At 44.3% G+C, this 23709-nt stretch overlaps 2 protein-coding genes across 3 annotated transcripts in view; one reads left to right on the top strand and one right to left on the bottom strand.

The window, feature by feature from the left end:
• LOC307231371 (voltage-dependent calcium channel gamma-6 subunit-like) overlaps positions 1–84 on the bottom strand; it is an 11113-nt gene extending 11029 nt beyond the window's left edge. For both annotated transcript variants that reach the window (XM_080002041.1, XM_080002046.1), the window contains exon 1: positions 1–84. The gene's annotated coding sequence lies outside the window, so the exon portion shown is untranslated.
• Positions 85–15128: 15044 nt separating this feature from the next.
• On the top strand, positions 15129–23706 carry LOC307228514 (uncharacterized protein; the record flags this gene model as incomplete). Its single annotated transcript, XM_079998197.1, has 6 exons — positions 15129–15588; positions 16437–16756; positions 19701–20637; positions 20899–21149; positions 22890–23069; positions 23497–23706. The coding sequence occupies 6 exons, from the start codon at positions 15129–15131 to the stop codon at positions 23704–23706; spliced, it is 2358 nt and encodes a 785-aa protein (XP_079854323.1).
• Between the last annotated feature and the right edge of the window lie 3 nt (positions 23707–23709).

Below are 23709 nucleotides of genomic sequence, written 5' to 3'. Positions count from 1 at the left end.
CTGCTTTTTGTGAGTGTAGTTCTCTGCCCGGCGTGACAGAGCGCAAGTACAGGAGGGGAAGAGAGGGAGAGAGGACGAGAGAGATGGGGGGGGTGAGAGAGAGAGAGAGAGAGAGAGAGAGAGAGAGAGAGAGAGAGAGATGTGGGGGTGCAGACGAAGGGAGATCAATGATAGGGTTGGAGCAGAGCAGCTTGGCATTATGTGTATGTGTGTGTGTGTGTGTGTGTGTGTGTATGTATTTGTGTGTGTGTGTGTGTGTGTGTGTGTTTGTGTGTGAGTGTATTAGTGTGTGTGTGTGTGTGTGTGTATAATGTGCATACCTACGTATAAGCTTGCAAGCTCCTGTGTGTGTGTGTTCTTGGTTGTGTGAGCTTGCAAGCCTGTGTGTGTGTCTGTTTCGTGGATTGGTTGTGTGTATGTTAAAGTGTGTGTGTGTGTGTGTGTGTGTGTGTGTGTGTGTGTGTGTGTGTGTGGCTATGCACGATTATTTTACCTTGCTTTGCTTCATTTTCAATTTCATTTCCTCTTGGCGTGTGCATGTACTTGAAATTGTGTGTGACCGCATCGGGATACGAAACACAAGCCAGTATGTGTGTGTATGTGTGTACTTCTGTCTTTATGTATCGATGAGTGTGTGTGTGTGTGTGTGTGTGTGTGTGTGTGTGTGTGTGTGTGTGTGTGTGTGTGTGTGTGTGTGTGTGTGTGTGTGTGTGTGTGTGTGTGTGTGTGTAAGATCATGTCCCACAACATGTATGAGCATACTTATATGTGTTGACGTATTGCTCCATGTAAGTGTATCTGTTTATGAAGGTCTGTGTGCGTGAACATATGTGTGTGTGTGTGTGTGTGTGTGTGTGTGTGTGTGTGTGTGTGTGTGTGTGTGTGTGTGTGTGTGTGTGAGTGTGTGTGTGTGAGTGTGTGTGTGCGTACGTGCGTGCACAAACAGCAGTGTGAGCGCCCCTCACAGCTATTTTCGACCTCCACCTGTTAATGACATTAAAAGCGACCCGGGGCCACTGCGGCGCTACGAGCTGTTGCGTCGTCACGGCGACCCTGGCTGAAGCTCCATGTCTGCTGACATGGATACGATCCCGCTGATTGAAAAGGGAATTGTAGGTTCAACACCTCCGGTAACGAGGAACCGGGCCCCGTCGCCGGCCCCAGGCTGTCGACTGCCGGGGGGCCGGGGGGGCCGGGGGACCGTGAGATCAGCTGGACATTCATTGGGAACCCGATACTCTGCTGCTACTGACGACACAAGTTGGTTGGTAGTAGCAGAGTCGCTCAGTTGGTAGATCAGTAGCAACTGTGCAACTTTCTGGGACACTTGACCAAGAAATGTTGTCTGGAGATGTTCGTTTGAGGTTTCTGATCTCTGTCCCCAATGTAATGTGTAATGTCCTTAATTTAATATTCCAAAAGGCTTGAGTAACGGATAACGTGCACCCAGCTGCTCATTATCATGTATAGGGTGATGAGGACACTGACGCAATGAGGGGTGTTGTGTTACTCTGAAGGGGCTGCGCACCAAATAAAAATTCAACATATCTGATTTAATGTCATTATTGACCTATTTTCCAATTTATGAGCTCTTTCAATTTATCTCTCAAATTTAAAAAAAATGATTTTCTTCATCTTCTCAACCATCTGCCCGTTCCGCCCTCCCAGATACAGAGAGTTGACTGCCAAATATTATACTTGTCTTATACCCTCTCCTCTTTGTAGACATATCTTGATTTTTACCCCTGCACTGTGTACTCTATCTATTACTGTTCTATGCTCTGAGAGCAGTCTTATCTTATGTATTATGTGCTTTTTCTTTATTTAGAAATCAACATCCTGTATTTACATTACCAGAGGACAACTAGAGCGGTTTATGAGGTTCGATGGTTGTGTGGATGTGTTTGGGGGGTGGGGGTGTAGCAGTGCATTCTGAGATTTGACGGAATGCAGTACACCCCACTTATTTTTTATGCATATGAATAGTGGTTGACCCCAAGCCAACTAGACCCCACCAGATGGTTGACAATGGCCGAAATCTGGTTGCCCGACGAACTGGTAGTTTCAAGTTATGCATTTAAATTGACAACCTGGTCATCTTTCTGCATTCTTAATGTGCAACCTCTAAAAGGGAGTTTTAGGAGATTGTTACATATTTCATACACATGTGCCGTGCATGAATGTGATTTTTGGATCTGCATATGTATATAGCTTATATGATGAGTATATAATGTGTTGCTTCAGGTTGCTGGTTTTAACAGAGGTCACTTTAGATTTACCAAATGAAGTCACTGCATAAAACATGCAAGTAGTGGAATGTGACCTGGAAATTGGATTCCTGTGGTTTGGAGGTTTGCTGCCCCGAGGGTCCAAACAACATGTCTGCCACATAGTGAGTGTGATGACACTGACCTCCACCATACCACCCCTCTAAGCCAATAGGAACACAGTGGAGAAGTAGGAGCTATGTTGGGAGGTTTCTGGAAGTACAAATCCATCAGGCATTTCCACTTGGATAGGCAACAATGAGCAATTGCATATAAAGAATGCTGGTTCATTAAAGAGTCAAATGTACAACACTCTCATGTTTTGTTCCAAGCAGGTTCACACACATGCGGAGGGGATAGTGATCTGAAAATACCATCACTTTGAGAGAGAGAGAGAGAGAGAGAGAGAGAGAGAGAGAGAGAGAGAGAGAGAGTGAGAGAGAGAGAGAGAGATAGAGAGAGAGAGCGAGAGAGCGAGAGAGAGAGAGAGAGAGAGACTGCAGACAGATGTGCTTTGCATTGCGATGTGGAGTGGTGCTTGTTGGAGGCTGAAGGGAGGTGTGGGAGACGGCTAAAGGTTAAGACAAACTGAGGATAAGAGAACGGCTGGAAAACCCAGGAACTAGACAGCGAGGGTGTAGAAAAAAAGGCAAATGCACTCTTCACAGACTGTTATAACAGTGGCAAGATGTTATAACAGAGCAGTTATAACTGTGTTATAATGGACAAGAGCCGTTATAATGGTGCTATAACAATGGCAAGTAGTGTAACAAGAGGCCACCCCCTCGAGAGAAATAAAATCAAGAGAGACGCCATTGTCTCCAGCTCTCGCGTCACATCTTTATTTACCTTTACTTTACTTTCTTTAACGCGTTGCCACAAAACCCTGTTTCCCTTTTTTCTGAAACACATTTCCCGCCCCACGACTCTACCGAGTCGTCGAGATTGTCAGAGACACTTTAAATACTTTTAGACCCTCCATTTCCACCTCAACTGGCACAAAGCCACTCACACTGGCCTTCCTGGCGAGCCTTGCTGATAAAGCTCTTGTTTTTTTATATCTTTTCCTGGTGTCGTGCGGCCAGGCGACATCGGTAATCAAATTATTTTTGGACGAGCCGCCAACTCTTTGGTTCCGGTGAGCGCATCGGATCCTTCGAATCTGCTGACTCTAACCACTAACCTACAATCCAGCCAAGCCCCGGAGATTTCTGCTGAGACCCATCGCCGCATCTTGCCGCTCCGAGCCAAATAATACGCGGGGATCAACGGTATTATCCGGTCCCAAGGACAAGACTCCACCATCTCGAACTGATCCATAGGTGTTCCAGGAAGGCCGGGGATGGGGACTCTGGTAAGCTCATGTCGATTTGATGTTAGTTGGGCACTGTGATCTCTTTGTTTTATTATTCAGCTAAGACTGAGTTAGCTGCATCCTTTTTCCGCATTCAATGCAAAACTAATAATTATACTGCCTTTTCACCAGAATACCCCTTACATCCTTTGTGTCTTTGTTGTTTAACTTGCTTTAATTGACATTATTATTCCGTAAACCTTTTGCCGGATGATTGAACCCCTTTATTATAAATAAACATTCATTGTCTTATGATGAAGTACCTGTCTTTTTCTGACATTTCGTGTGAGACTTTCTAGACGGGGAGCACGCAACCCTGAGTTACGGACCTGTTGAACTTTTGACTTTCCATTTTTATTATAAAATTGGTGGCGCCCCACAAAATTATGCCATCCAGACTGGCTGCTTTCCTGGTGTTCACCTGTCTCAGACCCCTCCTCACGTGCTGTACTGGGATGCTGAGTGTGCGCTAACCTCCGGTGGCGGAACTCGGTTCTGTTGTGCTGACCAAGGGGCTAATGCGAAAGCATCAGCATTCACCGTGGTGGTAGCTCCACCTCTTTTGGAGCTGAGTTGGAACTGAGACTCCACTCTTTCCCTGTACTGATGCTTTGCCTCTTTCACAGCCCTCCTCAGTTGGAGGAGCCCTCTTAAGACGTCGCTTTGTAAACGTCCATGTTCCCCGACACAAGCCACGACGCGGTGTAAGCAGCAGTGCGTGGGTTCAGTACGTCCTGTATGGATTTGTCAACCCACGGTATCGCACTGTAACCATTAGAGCCACATCTTCCACTAGCTTGGCAATGAAGTTCGTCACCACCTCCGTAAACTTGCTGACATCATAGGGGGTGGAGTGAAACGCGGCCCAGTCGACATCACTCAGCACGTCCTGCAGCGTGGCTTTTGATGGACCGGTCCAGCACCTGATCTCCCTCGTCACTGGAGCTTCCCGAACACGATGGAGATAATTCAATTTTGTGTAGGCTCTTATTTTAATCACAATAAAATCTGTTAATTAGAAATTAATGGTAGGATCTTATGTTCTATCACAGCATCGATGCAGAATCGTCCACATCCGCATTGCGATGCCTCCTAAAATCGAGAAATTTCCACACCTCTATTGTATTTGGGCACTTGCTCTAATTCTGAATCCTCCTTCTTCTCAATTTCACCTTTTCTTGTTGTCATTGCTTTGGTCTTTTTGCTGTTCAATGCCATTCTGTATCTCTTGCAAGTCTGATTTACAACACTTCCTGTATGGAAGGTGGAAGGGGATGGAAAGGGGAAGCTAGATAGACAGAGGGGTAGATGGAAGGAAGGAAGGAGGGGTGGACAGTGGGTGAAGAAAGAAAGAGAGGAAAAGGGGTAGATGGGTAATTTAGAGAAAGAAGAAAAGAGATGGAAAGAGTGGTATTGTGGCACGAAACCGCGTGGTGGTTTCCATGGTGATGTCATCGATGCAAAAGGTGTCACTATCTGCTCCTTCAAGTGAAAGAAGTCGGCCATGATGACTGACGGAGGCAAGGGAAGAAGAGGAAGGGAGAGGATAGGAGGGCTGGAGGAGCGAAAAGGAAAAGAAGAGAGGAGGGATGCCTGTTTTCTGTATGTCTTCAAGTGATGACTCACCAGCCTCATTCTCTGTATTCTCTCTTCATGACTCATAACATGAACATACTGATATAGGCTACACACACATACACACACACACACACACACACACGCCAGCTTTCAATAATTGTACACTCATTTTTCTGTGCTTCACCTTCATCGATCCTCCTCTCTCGGTCTCTGTGTACCCCATTCTTCTTCTTCATTATCGTCTTCTTCAAATTCTGTTATTAGCCGTTATTCGTTATTGTTTGAAGACAATGAACCATAATCATCCATCTGCACTGGAATCCCTCTCAGTGTTGAGATGATTTGGGCTGTAATTACAGCTCATCCAGAGAGACATAAAGTGCTTCTAATTCGAGAAAATTGTCCTTTGTCGTTGTACACAAACTCAAGTAATTTTCATTCTATTTTATTTTGGCGAACGCGCCGAGTACAAGCTGCAGCGGTTCTCTGCTCTGCATCAAACCACAGGGAGGAGAACAAAACCTCCACCTAAATGTATCCAAACTGATGTGCCAGGATCAGTCTCAGAATAATTATGCATTGCAATGCATTAAGAGATGACATTCAATGACAATCAATTCCATGTCTATGTCTGTGTGCAGCAGGTCTTTTGAGGGGAAAAAGGCGATGAGTCGCTTTAACTGAGGGCAGGGCACAAAAGATAATAAAAAACAAATAAAAAGAACGAAGGGGGGGGGGGGAATGGATCCCCCAGCGGAGGTTTGGGGTGTGTAAATGCCACCCCAACATCGGACTGTTCCAGCTGCTGCGGTCAGGCAAGCGCCTCCGCAGTCACACAGTGAGAACAGAGAGACTGAGACAGAGTTTTTTCCCACAAGCCATTAGAACTATCAATGATGACCTCACCAGGGGTCCTCACTGAGCCACACACATAGGCTCCACTACCTTACTGTACTATATGTAGCATACTGTACCACATACTGTGTAACTGTTCAGGGTTGTTCGGTGTTACCATATTGCTGCGCTGTACTGTTGTATACTGTGCTGTATATCTCACAAACACTACCTCACTTTATTCACATGCCACTTTAATGCACATATCTGTATATACATAATTAGCCTATCCCATATACATAAGCCTATTCCCTTTATCTATTCTATTTTATTTTATTTTATTTTATTTTATTCTATATATTTTATTTTATTCTATAGTATTTGACTTACTGCATTACGTTTTAGGAATCAGTTAGTTGGTCAAGTAGAAATTCTTAGGTAGCTACTGTGTTCAGTCTAGGACATGTTGTGGGTGGGTTGCAATGACATTTCACTGCATATATGTATGAAAGTATGTATATGTATGTGACGAATAAACCTGAATCTTGAACAGTGCGGCTGTTATGGCTGTTATGGCTGTTATTATTGTTGTGGTGCGGCCGAGTATTCTGTTAAATTTAGTCAAATTTATTCCTGTGTTTTAATGCAACTGTTTCCCATCACTCAGAATTCTGTACTGAAATGAACAACACAGCATCTGGAAGAGGGTCGTTTGGGGACGTAAGTCAGGATGAAGGATCACGATTGTTATATAGTTTGTGAAACAAGCATTTCGTGAACTACGAAAGTGATAAATTGAATTAGCATTTAATAATTAAAAAAAAAAAGGAAAACACAACTCTACATCATGACCACATATTGAATCATAAAATAACTTAATTAAAGTTAAAAAAAAATCATTCAATTAATCATGTGAAATTTGGACCAATTTATTTTTTTTTTTTTTCATTTATTTGCGCTGTCAGCATGCTGGGCATACAACACACGAGTATTTGTATGCCATTTGCATCCAGGACAGGGTTAGTCTACAACAGGAGGGTATGGGGATGGTAGCTCAGGAGGTAGAGCTGGTTGTCTAGTAATCTAAAGGTTGCTGGTTTGATTCCAGGCTCCTCCTGCTGGCATGCTGTAGTGTCCTTGAGCAAGAGACTTAGCTCCTGATGGCTGCGTCCGTCGGTGTGTGAATACTTGTAAGTCGCTTTGGCTAAAAGCGTCTGCGTAATGTAGGAGTTCAAGTTCTCAACCGCATTGCAATTCTTAAATCATCAAGAACTGCTGCAGTAACTCTGTCCTGTAGAATGACAAGAGCACAGTTTTGGTTATGGAGAACTATTCATCATGTTTGGATCTATAAACAACTGATCACCACCGGTGAGACAAATAAACATAGAAGCAAACAACATTTACACAAAAACATGAACATTGGAAGACAACATGTATTGAAAAACTGAATTAGGTCCAGAAAAACTGGAACTACAACTGGTCACGTGGCCTCTTCCTGTCAAAGTTATGGCAGCAAATGAGGGCGGAAAGGAGAGGAAAGCACCCCTGGTTGCTGGGGTGCACTCCAAGCAGGGGTACGTGTGCGTGCGTGCGTGCGTGCGTGCGTGCGTGGGTGTGTGTGTGTGTAAGATGTCCTCCAGTGAGTGTGAAATTTGGACCAATAACAGAATGACTGAATTGTTTGCCCTGGGGCTTGAACACACCACGTATGAACCTGAAGCCAGTGTTCAAATGTCAAATTTGATTCACTAATCACAGTAGCAGCCAGAGACACAAATCGTCAGTGAGATCAGTTGGTTCAGAGCAGCGAGCTCAGGGACTATATTTTAACGTACAGATAAAAGGAAGAAAGACAAAGGTTTGGTGTCATACGCCTCACGCTGCAATCAAATCTGTCTTTTCAGGAAGCCTTATTTTTTAATTATTGGGTCATTTCGCACACATTCTGTATATCTGAGCTTTGTCGGGAGTGCTTGACTGACAGGACCTCAACCTTGATTCCTTAATAACAACGTGTTTTGTCAAAAAAACCAAGACCAATGACTAGTTTGCAAGTCGTTTAATTTATTAAAAATGTATTTAGTTTAAATTAGTTTTAAAATTGAAATTGATCTGGAGAAGAAAAATCTCCTTTTCCCTCATAGCGTTTTATTTCTGGAATTGAGATATATAAACTGAAAATAAACCGAGCTTTAAATATTTTTATTATGAAATGAGCCGTAGCTCATTTTCATTCATCCCCAAAACAAGTCGCGGTCAGCCATCTTTCTATTTTCAACCTTTCCCAGTTTGTTTTTATCGCATTTCTAAACCGTCCATCCAGGTTGTTGCTATAGAGCATCCATAAGAGGTGAAGCAGGTTAAGGTAGAGGAAAAGCGATTTAGCCCGGTGATGGTGTTAGCGGTTCAGGTCCACACAGGGTTAATAAAGCAGCTTAAGGTGCGATGTGGTCTGGACCTGGGCCTGAACCCTTTTTTAAGGTGATGGATCAACTTTAAAAAAAGTTGTTAAGCCTCAATATATATTTTTGGTTTACTGAAATTTAAATTACACTTTAGTCCAAGTCAATAAAAATAAAAAGACTATATCGATATCTTCTTTTTATTTGATTACATTTGTTTTTCAGTGTAATTTCTCTTGTGTAGAAAGTAAAGTTATATACATAGGTCTGATTCTATCAAAAAAATTATCTGACCATCCTGATTCATCAAACAAATTTGTGGATTTAAAGAATCCAATCTTAGAGGTTCAACCTGTGAAATAACGTGTAGGGGAAAAAAACACAATTGACATGAAGTTCATTTTTGGTGCTTGTGGACCCCACCCTAAAAGGCTTCTAACGCTGAAACGCCCTCTAAAACAGCGATTTGGCAGTGGGATTGCAAGGTGTAAGGCTTAATTACTGCCTGTTCTGTGGTCTAAGGGCGTTTCGAGATTAGAGCTGTGGTTGGTTTCTTTTTTTATTCTAGGGGCTTGAACCACCAACCCTTGGCCCCAGTGTCAAGCTGCAGGAGGTTGGACCTAAACCCTCAGGCCCCGTGAGGAGGGAAGGTTGCTGGGGTGATTTTAGATCAGATGAGTGCTTGGACGCGGTGTTGTACGCACCTCCAGGGCGTGTTGTCAAACATCGTGTGTAAAGAAAAACAACCTGGAGAGAAAATCGCAAATTGGCCGAAACGAGGCCATGAGTCGTAATTGGTCATTTTTCTAAATTTGGAGTCGTGTTTGGGTGTTGGTTTTAAGTCACATTTTCATTCCCGTTTCAATTTCAGATTGTAGCTTGGAAGAAAATGATTGAGTTCCAAAGAGTTGAAATAGACACGACAGTCTGGAAAATAAAATGACTGAGGGAAATAAAAGCTACAGAGATCAGAGAGAGTTTAATGCACTGTAAAATATAACAATTCTCAAGCCATGATCAAATACACTATTTTTTTCAATAAGTTATCTACCAATTTCATGCATAGGGGCTTATTCAGCTGGTTTTTAGAAAAATATGCTGTCATTTTAGGGATTTCTTTCAGGGAAATTAGTGACTTCTAAAGAGAACAGCCTACTTTTTTTGCAATTCAAGATACATGTTTTCTAAGAAGTTATGTTGCTAAAAACAATTCGTTTTTCTTGTTTAAAGAAAGTTATAAAATGTAAGGTCAAATTTTCTCATGTTATCGGAAAATGCTTAATTTACTGATATATATACATAAATATAAAAAATAAATAATGATTTTCCTGTTTGCAGTGCAAGAAAAAACATAGTTAGGGAGAGAGTGAGGTAGTGAGGGAGTAAAGTGGAGGGAGAGGGTGAGAGAGAGAGAGAGAGAAGTAAAATGATCCACCTAAAGCCGATCCTTCTCAAGCTGATCAGGGTGTGGTGTGGACTAACAGCTCACACACAGGTGAGAAAACTATTTTATTCCTTATTCAAACCCTTCACAATTATTTATTCTAAAACAAAACAGAGTGGGAAATATATTTCTTTGATTTGAGGTTTTAATAAAGTGTTATCTTTACTGATAGCAACTGGTTTTTGACATATTGGTTCCAGTATGAAAGCTAAACACAGTTATTACGTTTAAAGAGATGTAAATATCATGAAGGCATTTTTAAAATTTGCTAGAATGATGATATAGTCATTTTTATGACCTTGTCTTTGTGAACAACAAGGTGGCACGTGTGTTTTTTAATATTTGGGTGTTGTTTTTGAAGGGGCTTGTTCCATGAAGCATCTTCTTGCATTGGGTTTCTGAGCAGTTTGCTTTTTGATTTCCTCAGTGACTCAAACCCTGTTATTCCCAAATTCACTTTGAAGCATTAAACTGCTCTCAAAAACTGTGAAATCCTAATTTAGCATTTGCACAGTACAATATATTCTGTACTTGTACATTGAAACTTTCAGGAACTGAGCTGAATTGGCATTAACTTACATTACAATATGAATACTGTAGTTGGTGAGAAATTTCTTTATACTACTATTATGAATTCCTATAGAACTAAAGGAGAAGTTCAATGTTCACTCTGGAAATGTTAACACCATGTTTAGAAACTGTGTTGTGTTTACACTGAACCCGACAAACAACATCTCGCCTGAACCCTCGGTTATTAATTTTGGAGATTATTTCAGTAACCAAATGTAAAAAGCTCAGCGCCTCTGCGGTATCGAGGGTCTGGATGCGCTGAAATGGTTTGACATGTGCAACAACTTTTGGGCTCTGACACTAAGACGGTAACTTAGCGTTATAGTCTTACGATCGAAGCTTGTAGGATAGGTTTTTTACCATATTTCTTTCATGGGAAATGGAAAATGTCCAGCTAAGCAAACCCCTTCTCTAACTCACTCTAGTTCTGGAGGACCTGGACGTGAACCATAATGTTGCACGGGGGGTTCTGCCTGTCTGAACCGTCGCATTAAGTGAAGAGGCAGCTTTCAGCACTGTTTGACGACTGTGTTAGGTGGGAAACATTACATTGTGTATTTACAATTCTTACTGTGTACGAGAAAGACAAACCTTCTGTCTTTCTGCGTTGACCTTGACTAACACACCTCCGTGAGCTCGGGCGTAGCAGCAGGGGTTGTTTTGAGCTGCTTCGTGGCGCCCGGTTCACGCTGTGAGCTGTGCTGAGACTGTGACCTGCCTGACATCTCTGGGGAGATTTATAGCGTTTCATCCTGTTAGCTGGAATTGTTCTGAGCGGGGAGTTGCAGATGACAGCCACCGTTCAAAATATGTCTCCTTCAACAACTTTAAACACCTAAACTACATTGCCAGAATGCATTAGTATCGTATCTGAAGTCATCCCTGTGCAACCTCGGACAATCTGTCCACCTGAACGGTTGTAGTCAAGGTCTTGACCTATGCCTCACAGGCAGGGGGGCGGGGTATTGGGAAGAAATTCTCTCTCAGCATCTGTTGCTGAGGTGCTGAAGAGAGAGCCCAAGTCCATAACTCTGATGCTGTGTGTTACTGTATTAACATGTAATAGCTCAATCCCAACACCTAACAGAGGGTGGACTTTGAGCTGACGACTGAATGGAGGATGTCTGGTGCAACATATACTGTACTAACCACCTTGATATTTATTGTTGGTCTTAATGGCTGAACATGTATTCCTCGTGGTTCCACTGACATTAAGATAACATAGGGCTGGGCTGACCACGATTTTCAGGACTGTGAGGTATGTACTATGTATATAGTAACATGTACTATATACGCTACTGAACAAGTCACTGGCTGAAGATCAGACCTGGCATCAGACCTGCTCAGAAGCCTTTTCACAGAAGACGACTCAGCAGCACGTTGTGGCTTGCAATTCACTTTTGTTGCTTGTCAACCTTTATTTTTATGTAAAATTTGGACAAATGAGCCATGCTTAGACACACTCCAAAAATATGATTTGGCCCCTGAAAAAATATTGGAAATCATTTTCATCACTGTCTACTCAGACCTCCGTTCAAGGTGGCGTGGCTTGTTACCATCCCAGCTTCACCCTGTCGCCGATCAGGAGATATGGACAGGAGATACTGTCGTGCTGCGGGGCGTGACACCCCTCGGGACCAGTTAAAGAGGAGGAGCCTCCTTAAGACTCGGAAAGGGAAAGGCCACGGGGCTGGACGTCCCCGGGTTGGAGACAGTAAACATCCTTACCTCAGATGCACTCTCCTCACATGCACATGCACACAATACAGCACATAATAACATAGGCCAAAAGTTTGTATGGAAGTTCAAATACACATTTTTTCCACACTCTCACTCATACAAATTGTCATGCAAACGCATGCACTCGGACAGGCGGGGTAATAGGTTGTTGTATCTGCAATGACACGTGTGACAACAAAGGTTTAACTTTGCGTGGGGCGAAGGGGGGTTGGCTGTGGGTCGATCCCTGCCACTGTTAATCCCCAATAATCCAATTAGTCCATCAACCTTGGGGGTGGGGGCAAGACGGGAAGCCTTTCATGGCTACAGTATAAACATTGGGCTATCTGGACCAAAGAAAAAAATAAATAAATGTTCACATCATCTGCATGTAGAATACCATAGGCAATCAGTAAAGGATTCCACGGCCCTATGTAGTGCAGTTGATGTTTGTTTGGTGTTATGCAATTACATGTGGTGGAATGGTTAAGGTGGGTGGAGGCACTGAAGTCTTAAAGACAACAACCTGTAAGATAAAGACATTACTCAGGCTCATTAACTGTGCTGTAAGACTTTCACAAAAACCTGCCAAAAACTTGTGCACAAAAATGCTTGAATCGGGTAAACCTATCTGCTAACGGCGTGAGAACATTCCCCCTGATATGATTTCTTAAAGCAAGAAAAAAATATATTTTGATAGCGGGTCTCGCTGTACAGTCTACAAAATACAATGTTCTTAATTCATGAAAAGGCCTTGAAATTTCTCCTTTCAGAATGGAAAGAATCTAAGTTTTTGGTTTTCTATTAATTCATTTGATTTCTATTAAGTCAAAGCAAAGTAATCTCTTGAATTGAACTTTTTCTTCTAAGTAGTATAGGCAAAGACATATTTCCTCAAAACTAGCTGATTCATCTTATGCTCACAAGTATAGACAATAATAGGCAAATTGACATATGTCAAAAGAAAAAAAAACAAGATTTACTGTGTTTTGTTGTGGTATGTTAAAATCTTAGATCTGTTGTGTTCAGATTTATTTTCTTGCAGTGGTGCATTTTCAGCTAAAATCATTGTAGAACTCTGCAGGTCTTGCCTTCCAGTGTGATAGCAGAAAACGTAACGTCGACTTGGATGTTGGTTGCAGCGATGCTCCGCGGTAATGTGTGAAGCCACGTGATGCGGCGGGGTATCATGTCCCCTAATGCTGCGTTATCTTAAAGTATCAGACAGTAGGGGCTCATTGGCAGATTAATATTCTCGTCCATCTGGTGCATGCACACACACACACCCCTTAATGCCTCATTAAAAGGCACTTAAGCATGTCGTGGGTTCATTTTAATTATTCCAAATCTGTGTCACGGATGTAGTCATGGTGTGGATATGACGTTGATGGGGAATCAACGATGAGACAATGCGGCCAATACATGATTTAGTCGTGGAGATGTGGATTTATGTAGGTTCACTGTCAGTATCATATGGTGGTGATAATGATAATGCACATTTCCTTCTATACTTTTGAGAATGAACTGAATGCCACTGCATCAATGCTGATGAGTCTTACTCCTGTACTATATCTTGAGAAGATTGATTTGAGTCTCATACCATGGTGTCCTAACTAGATAGGCATGTTACTTTATAAAGTAATGCCTTGTAGTTGTTTGGACAAAAAACAGACACAGTTGACCAATCCCCAAATGATTACTCAAAACCATTAGGTAATAACTATGCTTGCTTTGCTCTACATTATTGATGCTAGACAGTAGCGTTGTTGATAATTGACTTCAACACTGGCTGCCATGCCACTAATGCCATTCAATTACTAACTATGTCCCATTTTGCTGTTTAAAGAGAAATTGGAGCGGAAAGCAGAAAGTGAAATTGGCTGGAAGCAGCCTTCAAATAGATAACAAGCCGTCTATCCTCCAAACCAACAACAATCAACTTATAACAATGATGGGTATGACTTCTGGTCAAGGCATAAATGGCCTGGCCTCCATCTGGCCATCCAAAGTCAAATTGAAAAACAAACTGGTTGAGAGTTCTGACCCTGTTTTGGAGGCAGTATCCCGTAATCTCATTAGAGAGGCCGGCTATAGTCTCGCCGTGGGGCTGCACTGTCTACCAGGACGCTGCTGTTGTTCACCACCACAAACCACTGTTTGCTCAGTACGGGCACACCACTGAGTGAGTCGTTCATTGGTGCTGAATTGTTTATGTTGCCGATTACCTTCCCTGCGCATCCTTCACTGACCCACTCTCCTGCCCTGTGTGTCTGTTTGCCCCCCCCAAAAGAAGTGTAATTTAATGCTAATACTTTGTATTTAGACAAGCGGACAGCAGCAAAGGAGACAAAAAGCAGTAAGGGAGACTAATACAAATTAGACCTTGTTTGAGGAGAACTTCTTTACTAATTTTAAGGAAGTAACTTCTTAATTTTTGTATTCCTCTCTTCTCCTCTTAGGCATCGGAGGATCCCGTAACTCGATGGATCTCTAGAAGCTGAGCTGAACTTAAGGGGATTAGCTTGGCTCTCCAGCACAGGAGGTCCTTGGCGCCAGGGATCACTTAACTGCCGCTCTCCAAAATCGGCAGAAGCAGCCCGGAAGGACACACCGGCCGACGTCTCACAGCTCGTTAAACTAACATGGAGACCAAAACTTTCCGTGTAATCATAGGGTCGATATAAGATGAATGGCTAAAGAGATTGACAGACTTGGGATTGTGTCTTGTGTGTGTACGTGTGTCTTTGGAATACTGCCACCAAGTTTTTCACTTGTCCTCTAAGAGGAATCTGTGGGGTCTGGAAGGAGATCTCACAGGGGATCTTATTGTTGACATGCTCGACATTGGCTGTTTCCAGCCCGTCGCAAATGACCTCCACTCACAGCGCGAGTTGCATCAAAACTGACACCCGGGCAGACGCTCACTTATCAGGTTATAAACTGGACTTTAACCAGCCATGGCCAGAGGCTTAAGTCCTCTGAGCCTGATGCTCTGGTCTCCAAAACCCAGGAATGGTGATGGAGTCCTAGCAAAGCGTGTCCTCCCCTCATTTTCCCTCTCCTCTCTCATCATCTACTCCCTCATATACTGCAAGGCAACCGGCAGTCTGCCAGGCATAGAGTATGACTATGGCATCAGCCCCAAATTCGTCTGCACGCCGATCCCCCCAGAGGCAGACCCTAGTTGCTACTCCCCTCCCAGCATGCCCCATGGTTCCGCCAGCAATGGTCACAGCAACGGGCACAACGGCAGCAGCCGTCGGGGCGTGATGTCTGAGGAGGCGAAGGCCACAATCCTGCACCTGCGTGAGAGCCTGGTTAGGCAGAAGGAGATGATCCTGGACCAGCGGGAGACCATCAGGGAGCTGACCGCCAAGCTCACCCTATGTGAGGGCTTTGGCGGCCACCACAGCATAGGTCAGCGGCACCGTAAAGTTTAAAGGATATGTTTGTTTTTTTCTTCAACCAAGGAACTAATCAAACTGTGCCTCAAACTGTGTTATGTTCTGCGCTACTCTCGTTCATTCAAGGCAAGATTTTAATACGGTTGAAACAATATCAACCGATCCCTCAATAAATACAATGCAAAGGATGGCATGAGGGGGCCCTCATGCCGTCCCTGCATCATTTGCATTGTTTTTCTTTGCGGTGGTGGGCGCCATTGCCTAGAATCCTTGGTGCAATTCCTGTCTCTGCATTTCGTTTCTACCTTGTGTACATGGGTTTCCTGCCACCTGCAAACAAGCAGAAGAGTTAGATATATGGATAAACATGGAGTTTGGTCACAATGGCAAACTGTGCAGCAGAGCACGTTCCTCATCGCTGGTAACGGGTTGACTCGCACTGTTCCAGTTGCGATCACAGACATAGTTTGAGTAGTTCCTTGGATAAACTACTTACAAAGTCATCTTAACAAGATGACTTTCTAGTATATTGATTTAACAGCAAAGCATTTTAACTTGTTTAAATTACTTAGTAAATCACTATAATGAGATCAACTGGTTGATTTTTGGGTACCAAATTAAATGTTCTAATTTACTGTAATTAGTAACTTAGTAAATTAGTAACTAACATAGGTGGAATACCCCTTTTCATCAACTTTTTTTGATCAACAAGTTATTTGAGCTGACCAATAATCTGTCAATAGCTTTGAAAACAGAGTGTCTTATGACTCTGAAAGGAGTCAATTTCAGCCATTTTACTCCTGCATTACCTTACATGTGGATCGTCCCACTCATAAAGCCTTTTATATCTTTGAAAAACAGGTCACCACGACACCAACCACCATGACAACAAGCACCATGACAGCAACCACCATGACAGCAACCACCATGACAGCAACCACCATGATAGCAACCACCACAATGACCACCACGGGTACCACGGCCCCGGGAACCACTACCCTCCGTCGACATCTCATCATGGGCCTTCGTACCACGACAACGGCCACCACCACCCCCACAGCGGCCACCGCTCAGACCCGCACCACAGGAAGGGCTCGTCCTACAGCAAGCACAGCTCCTTCTCCGCAGAGCAGACAGGGAAGACGCTGCAGACGCTGAAGGAGCGGCTGGAGAACCTGCAGGTGGGTGCCAAGCAGACGTTCTGTCCATCAGTCTGTCTGGTCATCAAAGATTGGCCAACTGGTGTAAATATGGTTTGCGGTTGAAGTGCACAGTTCAGCGAGCCTTTCTGCCCTGTCGTATTCGAGCCAAAATGTTCACACTCCCACCCTCTGCTCGGCCATGTGTGGCCATCCCTCTGGGTTTCAGTGGGACATTTTTCCCCGTGTGTCCACTGGCTTAAGCTTAGATCCGGACACCTATTTGTCCCTGCTAGGGATGGATATGAGTGATTGATCACGGTGGCGCATTGCACTGCTGCCTCACAGCAAGAAAGTCCTGGGTTCGATTCCCGCCTGGGGCGCTGTTGACACCGTGCTCTGGGCGGGTTATCTCCCAAATAGGAGCCTTTCTGTGTGGAGTTTACATGTTCTCCCCGTGCTCACATGGGGTTTCCTCCACCTAACGTCAGTAAGGACTCCCACCAAAAACATGCACACACCATCGTCTGACCAGCGATGGACGCGTGTCGACCAATGCTGCCCACTGTTCCTGGCTGTGCCCCTGGAGGAAGGACAAGCCAGGATGGGTTAAATGCAGAGGCCTCATTTCACCGGCCACCATCCAAAGCATGTGTTGTGGTGTGATAATCAAAGATTCTTCCTCTACGCGTCGGCTCCATTTATTAAACGTATATATAAAAAAAAGCTAAATAAATAAATGTATTTAAATAGCCTACACATTGGCTTGATGTGTGTGCGGCAGAGTTTATGTTACAAAAAATTTGTGCCGGTCCATATGTCCTGGAATATTTCTATGTCCTGGACAAATGGGAGGAATTCAGGTCATATATTATCTGTGTTTATTGAGCCTAAAAACAATTGATAGGCAGGCTATATGAAGAATTAACTCATAAATGCATGTAGATGAACATTATTTTTAATTGAATATTTGAAATAAAATAAGTCCCGTCAGCTAAATTTTATGACTTAAAACAAATAATTTCCATTTGTGAACAATAAGTAACAAGTGCAGTTGCTTTAATTAAAGTTTTCACTTAAATAAAATTTTGATAAAATGAAAAACAATAAACATGGCGAGTTGGCCTAAATCTAAATAAATAATAAAGTTTGTGGCATGTCTCGTCGACATATTTTACACTATGGATATTTACTGTGTGCTTTGGGTCCAACTCGTCGAATATCCCCAAAAAACGCCAAACTATGGGTGTATGTGGCCCTGTTGCCAACGATACATAATCTTTCTGTCTCTCCAAGTTTTGGATGCTGGATGTGTGTTTAGAAGCGCAACCTTGGAATCGAAATCATAATTCGATCAGTCAATCTGTAAAATTATAACTAGTCCCTACTTTTGAAAACCAACCTCTTCACCTGAATTCATGCCCAAGCCCATGCCTGTGGGCTTGTGATGTGTGTGTTGGCATTTAATAACGAAAGGAAAGACCTTGTTCAATCCAGAACATGGAGTCTGGTTCTGGGTGGTGAAGCGGTGGTTGGGAACCGTTCTACACCACACACATGTTGCTCACGCAGCGGTGAACAATGTGTGCTCGCAGAGCCTGCGCGGTGAGAAGGTGAAGTGGAAGCTGATCAACGGTTTGACTTAATTGGGGTCATTTTGTGCGTCACTGAGGTCGACGATCGGAGCTCAGTCAGCGAATCAACAACGTCCGCAGCCACACATACACAGAGTCAGCTGCGCACACACTCACACCAACACAGACCACACACACTGCGCCGGACAGGCACCGCCACTGACCTGTCGCATGGAAGGTGATGTCTCTGTTTGCAGAGTTGTGGCTCGGTGGCCCGCAGCCCAAGCTGGAGGCCTGATCCTGGACCAGAAGCAGCACTAAATCTATTAAACCCTGACCCCTCTCCTTAAGCTAACCTCAGTCCATCAGTCACATGGGGGGGCACATGGAACGGGCTCTTGTGACAGGATGCGTATAAAAAAAGTATATTCTCAAATTGTTAAATTTGAGATTCAATTTAGTTCAAAATGATATTAAAATATAATTTGGTTATTCCAAACTTGTTTTAAAATTATATTTGCGGCCCTTAACAGTATGTTCCAAAATTCTTTGGTTATCCAAACTCTTAAATAACTTTGGCTGCTCAAAATTCTATCCCAAACTTCTTAGGACATGAACAATCTAGACTTTCCCTTTTAAGATGAGAGAAGGGTCGACTGAGGTTGCCGTTGCCGAGTTGGCATTTATATGTTGGCCGCCAGTTGGCATAGGCCTGATATAGGTGTTCAGACTAGGTCAGGCCAATTAAGGTAAAAGAAATAGTGTCCCGCCATCTTCCGCCCACTTCACTGTACAGTATGAGAGCCAACATCCTCAGACTCCCCCCCCACCCACACCTCAATGTCCAGGCCGCCGGCTCATACTGGCCGTGGCTTCACAGAGCGCCAATTGCCCTCAGCTCCAATTAGCTTCATCCTCCCTGACGAGGCTATTAATCTTGGCGTGCGCTGGCAGGGAGCAGAGTTGGATTTTCAGCTGAGGAAGAGGAGGGTGGGGCCAGGGAAGAAGTAGACCAGTTCCAGCAGCAGACCCTGAACACTGCTGGGTCTGAGGTGATAGGATGTTGATGCAGCCCTAAATAGGAAGTGTGCTACAAACAAACTTTACAAAAACAGTTTTCAAACGAGCAATGTCAGTATGCTCAATAAGAACTCTGCTCCCTGACTGAGTAACTGTACGCAAACCCCAATGACATATTTTCACCAATAGCAGACTATCCACAAAATGGTGGAGAGTTTTCTACTGTGAGCGCAGTGATACCGCCAAACACAAACTTAAAACACTGGCCTTTCGTTGCTTCTGCTTTGAAATGTTCTGTTTCATTATGAGTGTACAGGCGCTTCTAGTTGGTGCAGCCCGCTCTCACCGCTTATTTACCAGATTCTGAACTGTGTGTGTGCATGTGTGTCCAGGCCAGGAACTCCTCCAGTTCCTACTCCAGCTCCCTGCGAGACCTCTTGCAGAGGAAAATCAACGCTCTGGAGGAACAGCTTCACAACTACTACCGAGGTCACCATGACTACGGTCACCATAATGACCACCACGGTGACCACCACGACGACCACCGCGGACATCACGATGACCACCACGACGACCGCCACGACGACCGTCATGGTCACCACGACGACCACCACGACGACCATCACGGTTCCCATGGCACTGGCCACCACGACGATCATCATGCTAGCAGTCACCATGATGACCACCATGATGATCACCATGGAAACGGCCACCATGACGATCATCATGGCATTACTCATTACAATAACCACAGGTATAACCACCACGGCAGCCACGGAAACCACGACCACCACTATAGCAGACATTATGGCAGAGGGCACCATAGCAACCATCCAAAAACCCATCATCATGACGATCACCGCGGTCCCGGGTACCACAGCAACCTTCGCAACGATCACCACGGACCCCGTCACCACAACAACCACCACAGGCCTGGTTACCATGAGGACCACTACGTGCCCGGTCCCCACGAGGAGTACCACAGACCTGGTCACCATGATGACCACTACGTGCCCGGTCCCAACGACGACCACCGCATGCCTGGTCCCCACGACGACCACCATGGGCCTGGTCACCATGACAACCACCATGGCGCCAGTCTCCACGACGACCATCACGATGATCACCACGACCCCAGTCCACACGACGACCATCACGATGATCTCCACGGGCGTGGTAACCACAACAATCACCATGGCACTGGCCACCATGACGTGGGTCACCACGGCAACGAGCAGTTGCCGTCCATTAGTAAACAGCCTTCACACAGTGGCCATGGCAAGCTGGATACGATCCTTACCCACCTGCACCACAGGAACACAGACCCTGGTAAACACCCACAGCTACAGCCAACACACACTGGCCCCATAACAACACAACATCTTGCTGTCAAACCATTATGTAGTGAGTTACAATATATGGAAGGTCATTTCCTCAATACGTACCAAAATGTATCAACAGTGTTGATACCTTACCACTGAAAGACGATTGATGATAACAATCAGTTTATCATGCTAAGAAGGCGTTCTATTTTCATTTGTCTTACTTTACACCCGCAAACACACAAACTCCGTCTTGTCTTCTAAATAGGAAACCACAAGAAGCCAAAGACTCCAGAAGCGTTCCAGATCAGCTTCCCCATGAGAACCAACTACATGCATGCCAAGATGAAGAGATCCTTGGTCAAGGAGCTCTTTGCCCTCACCATCTGCCTGTGGATGAAGGGCGGGTCGGGCCCAGGCCTCGGCACCCCCTTCTCCTACTCCGTCCCGGGCCAGGCCAACGAACTGGTGCTCATGGAGTGGGGCACCAACCCAATGGAACTGCTCATCAACGACAAGGTGAGGGCTGTGGTTATCTGAACCGAGATATCTGTAAATAACATTTATTTTCCAGGTTATTTCGAATGGAGTTGAACCGTCACGACGGTTCTTATTTGTTGTTTCGTTCTATGAATGCCCAAGCGTGAGCTGTGCTTCATCCAATCGAGTAGTTTGGGTGTAATTGTCCATTAAAAACCTACAAACAAATTAATCTCTGCTACTTTGAAGTAAAAAATAAAATCTTTCGACGCTTGACCCCAAAAAGTGGGAAGGTGTTTTTCTTTCTGAACCTGGAAGTTCCACCTCTGCCCAACAATACTCGGATAGGCTCGGAAATATGGCGTGAATCTGCAGGTTCACAAAGTAAAATTCCTGCCGTCTGGTTGCTCCGGCTGTGTACCGATCCAGCTGATTTCCACTCATTAGTTTGAGCTCTGGGTTGATGCTAATCAGTAAATCCAGATGGTTGACTCAAAATATTGGGGAGGACTTTTATTTTCTAAACCTGGATTGCCTGCCTCAAGGTCAGGCTGATGATAATAATAATAACCTTTATTTGTGTAGTACCTTTCATACTTTACATTAAGAGAAGGCTGTCAGATAGTGACAAAAAAATATATATATTCTACAGATATATTCTACCTGAATTATCGGAAGATTTTATTCAATCCAGGTATTTTTCCGGAAAAATGTTTGCGACAGTACAACTGGGTCAGTTGATTCAATGTGCTTCAGTCATGTCCAGTGAAAGGTGGTGGACAGGTTTTACTGATGGTTCATCTGGAAGAGTGGAGGTGCTGCCCAAGTTGGAGATTTTTGTCGGAAGCCCCATGGGTCCTAATGGCAGGTCCAAAAATCAACTCTTTTAGTTACAAATATTTAGGTGCATATTGAAATAATTAGCCCAATGTTTAAGACTTTGAAAGTCACTATAGTAGATTATTCCAAGAGGTATGTTGTTTGTTATCAAGTATTATTCAATTACTCAACTTACAATTTTTTCTAGCTGGAAGAAAGGTCAATTCAAATGAACCAGTGGCTTGATAAACCACACCTTTAGTATCCGTACAGTCCAGTTGGAAAGACTATGGTTTGATTATGTGCCGTCACTTGCTTGTTATTAAGTTCCATCTGAGCAGAGTATTTTCATTCGAGGAAAGGTATTCGCCTTCTACACCGACTGGGCAATCTCATTAAGCACTAATTCCGTTAATCAATCAGCTGACAATGATGCCTCGGCCGGCTCCACTTTCCACGAAGGCACAGACTAACGTCTGCCTTGACCCAAAGCCGGGCGGCAAGACAAACACAAAGCTAATGCAAATGAACCAATTAATATAATCGTCTCAGTTGATTGACCTGGTTGGCTGCAGAAGTCGCTCTGCAAGCAAGTTAATCAATAATTTCCGATTCTATTGGGTCACCTAGTTGGCAACCACCTTACTGTTCAGTGGTGCAGTTTTGTTGCCATTTCGCAAAGAAGGAAGGTCCAGATTCCTCCGCAGTATTTTGAGTCAACCACCTGGATTTTATACTTTATTTTACCTTCAGACTTATACTTCCAGCTCCTCTAGTGTCCGTGGGGTACCACCGTTCCTCGTACTTTGTCTTACTGACAAACCATTGTACTTTGATGGTAAACCGGGTTGGATTTTTTAAACCCCAACAATGAATTCCAAACAGCAAATTTTATTTCAAAGCAGAAGCGGATGTATTAACATTGAGGCTGACAGCACATTTGTCTGTCTGTATGTCCAGGCGGTGACAGTTCCGATCTCCATGACCGACGGGAAGTGGCACCACGTGTGCGTGACGTGGTCGACCCGTGACGGCCTGTGGGAGGCGTACCAGGATGGGGTGAAGAAGGGATCGGGGGACAACCTGTCGGCCTGGCACTCCATCAAACCAGGGGGCACCTTCATTATGGGACAAGAGCAGGTAAAGGTGTGGTTCTTAGTTCCTTTCCATCTACACTACACAGTGGTAATCCATCTGAAGTAATAAATGTCCAAACAAAAATGCCACTCAAACTTGTCACCCCCTTCCAGAGAAGACTCCATGGACCCCATATACCATCAATCTCAAAAATGAAAAATAAATTACACTAATTTATCACAGTTATGGCCTGAAACATTGCACGAAAACAATACTTCCGTTTACCTTTCCAAGCTGTCTGATGGCCTGGTGAATAGCATTTAGCATTTAGTATAGTAGTAACAAAACACAGATGGTCTTGATAAAGTAATTTATCTAATCTGATCAAGAAAGGAAGATCCCTACATCCATCTGTATCCATTAACATTTGCTATTGACATGAGCTCCAGCGTTTGTTTGAGGATGACCGAGTCTCTCCAACCCCAAGCAGGACACGGTGGGAGGGCGGTTCGATGCGACCCAGTCCTACGTGGGCGACATGTCCGACCTCCAGTTCTGGTCCAGGGTCCTGACTCCCAACGAGATCTACGGCCAGGCCAGCTGCGGGAGCCACCAGGCCGGGGATGTCATGTCCTGGACCGAGTCCGCGGTGGAGCTCGGAGGTGGCGTCAGTGCGCACCCCTTCGACCCCTGCCAGTGAGGA

The sequence above is a fragment of the Zeus faber genome (genome assembly GCF_960531495.2).
Source record: "Zeus faber genome assembly, chromosome: 1".
Lineage (NCBI taxonomy): Eukaryota > Metazoa > Chordata > Actinopteri > Zeiformes > Zeidae > Zeus > Zeus faber.
The sequence above is the reverse complement of the archived record's forward strand: the minus strand, read 5'-3'. Positions and strand labels throughout refer to the sequence as shown.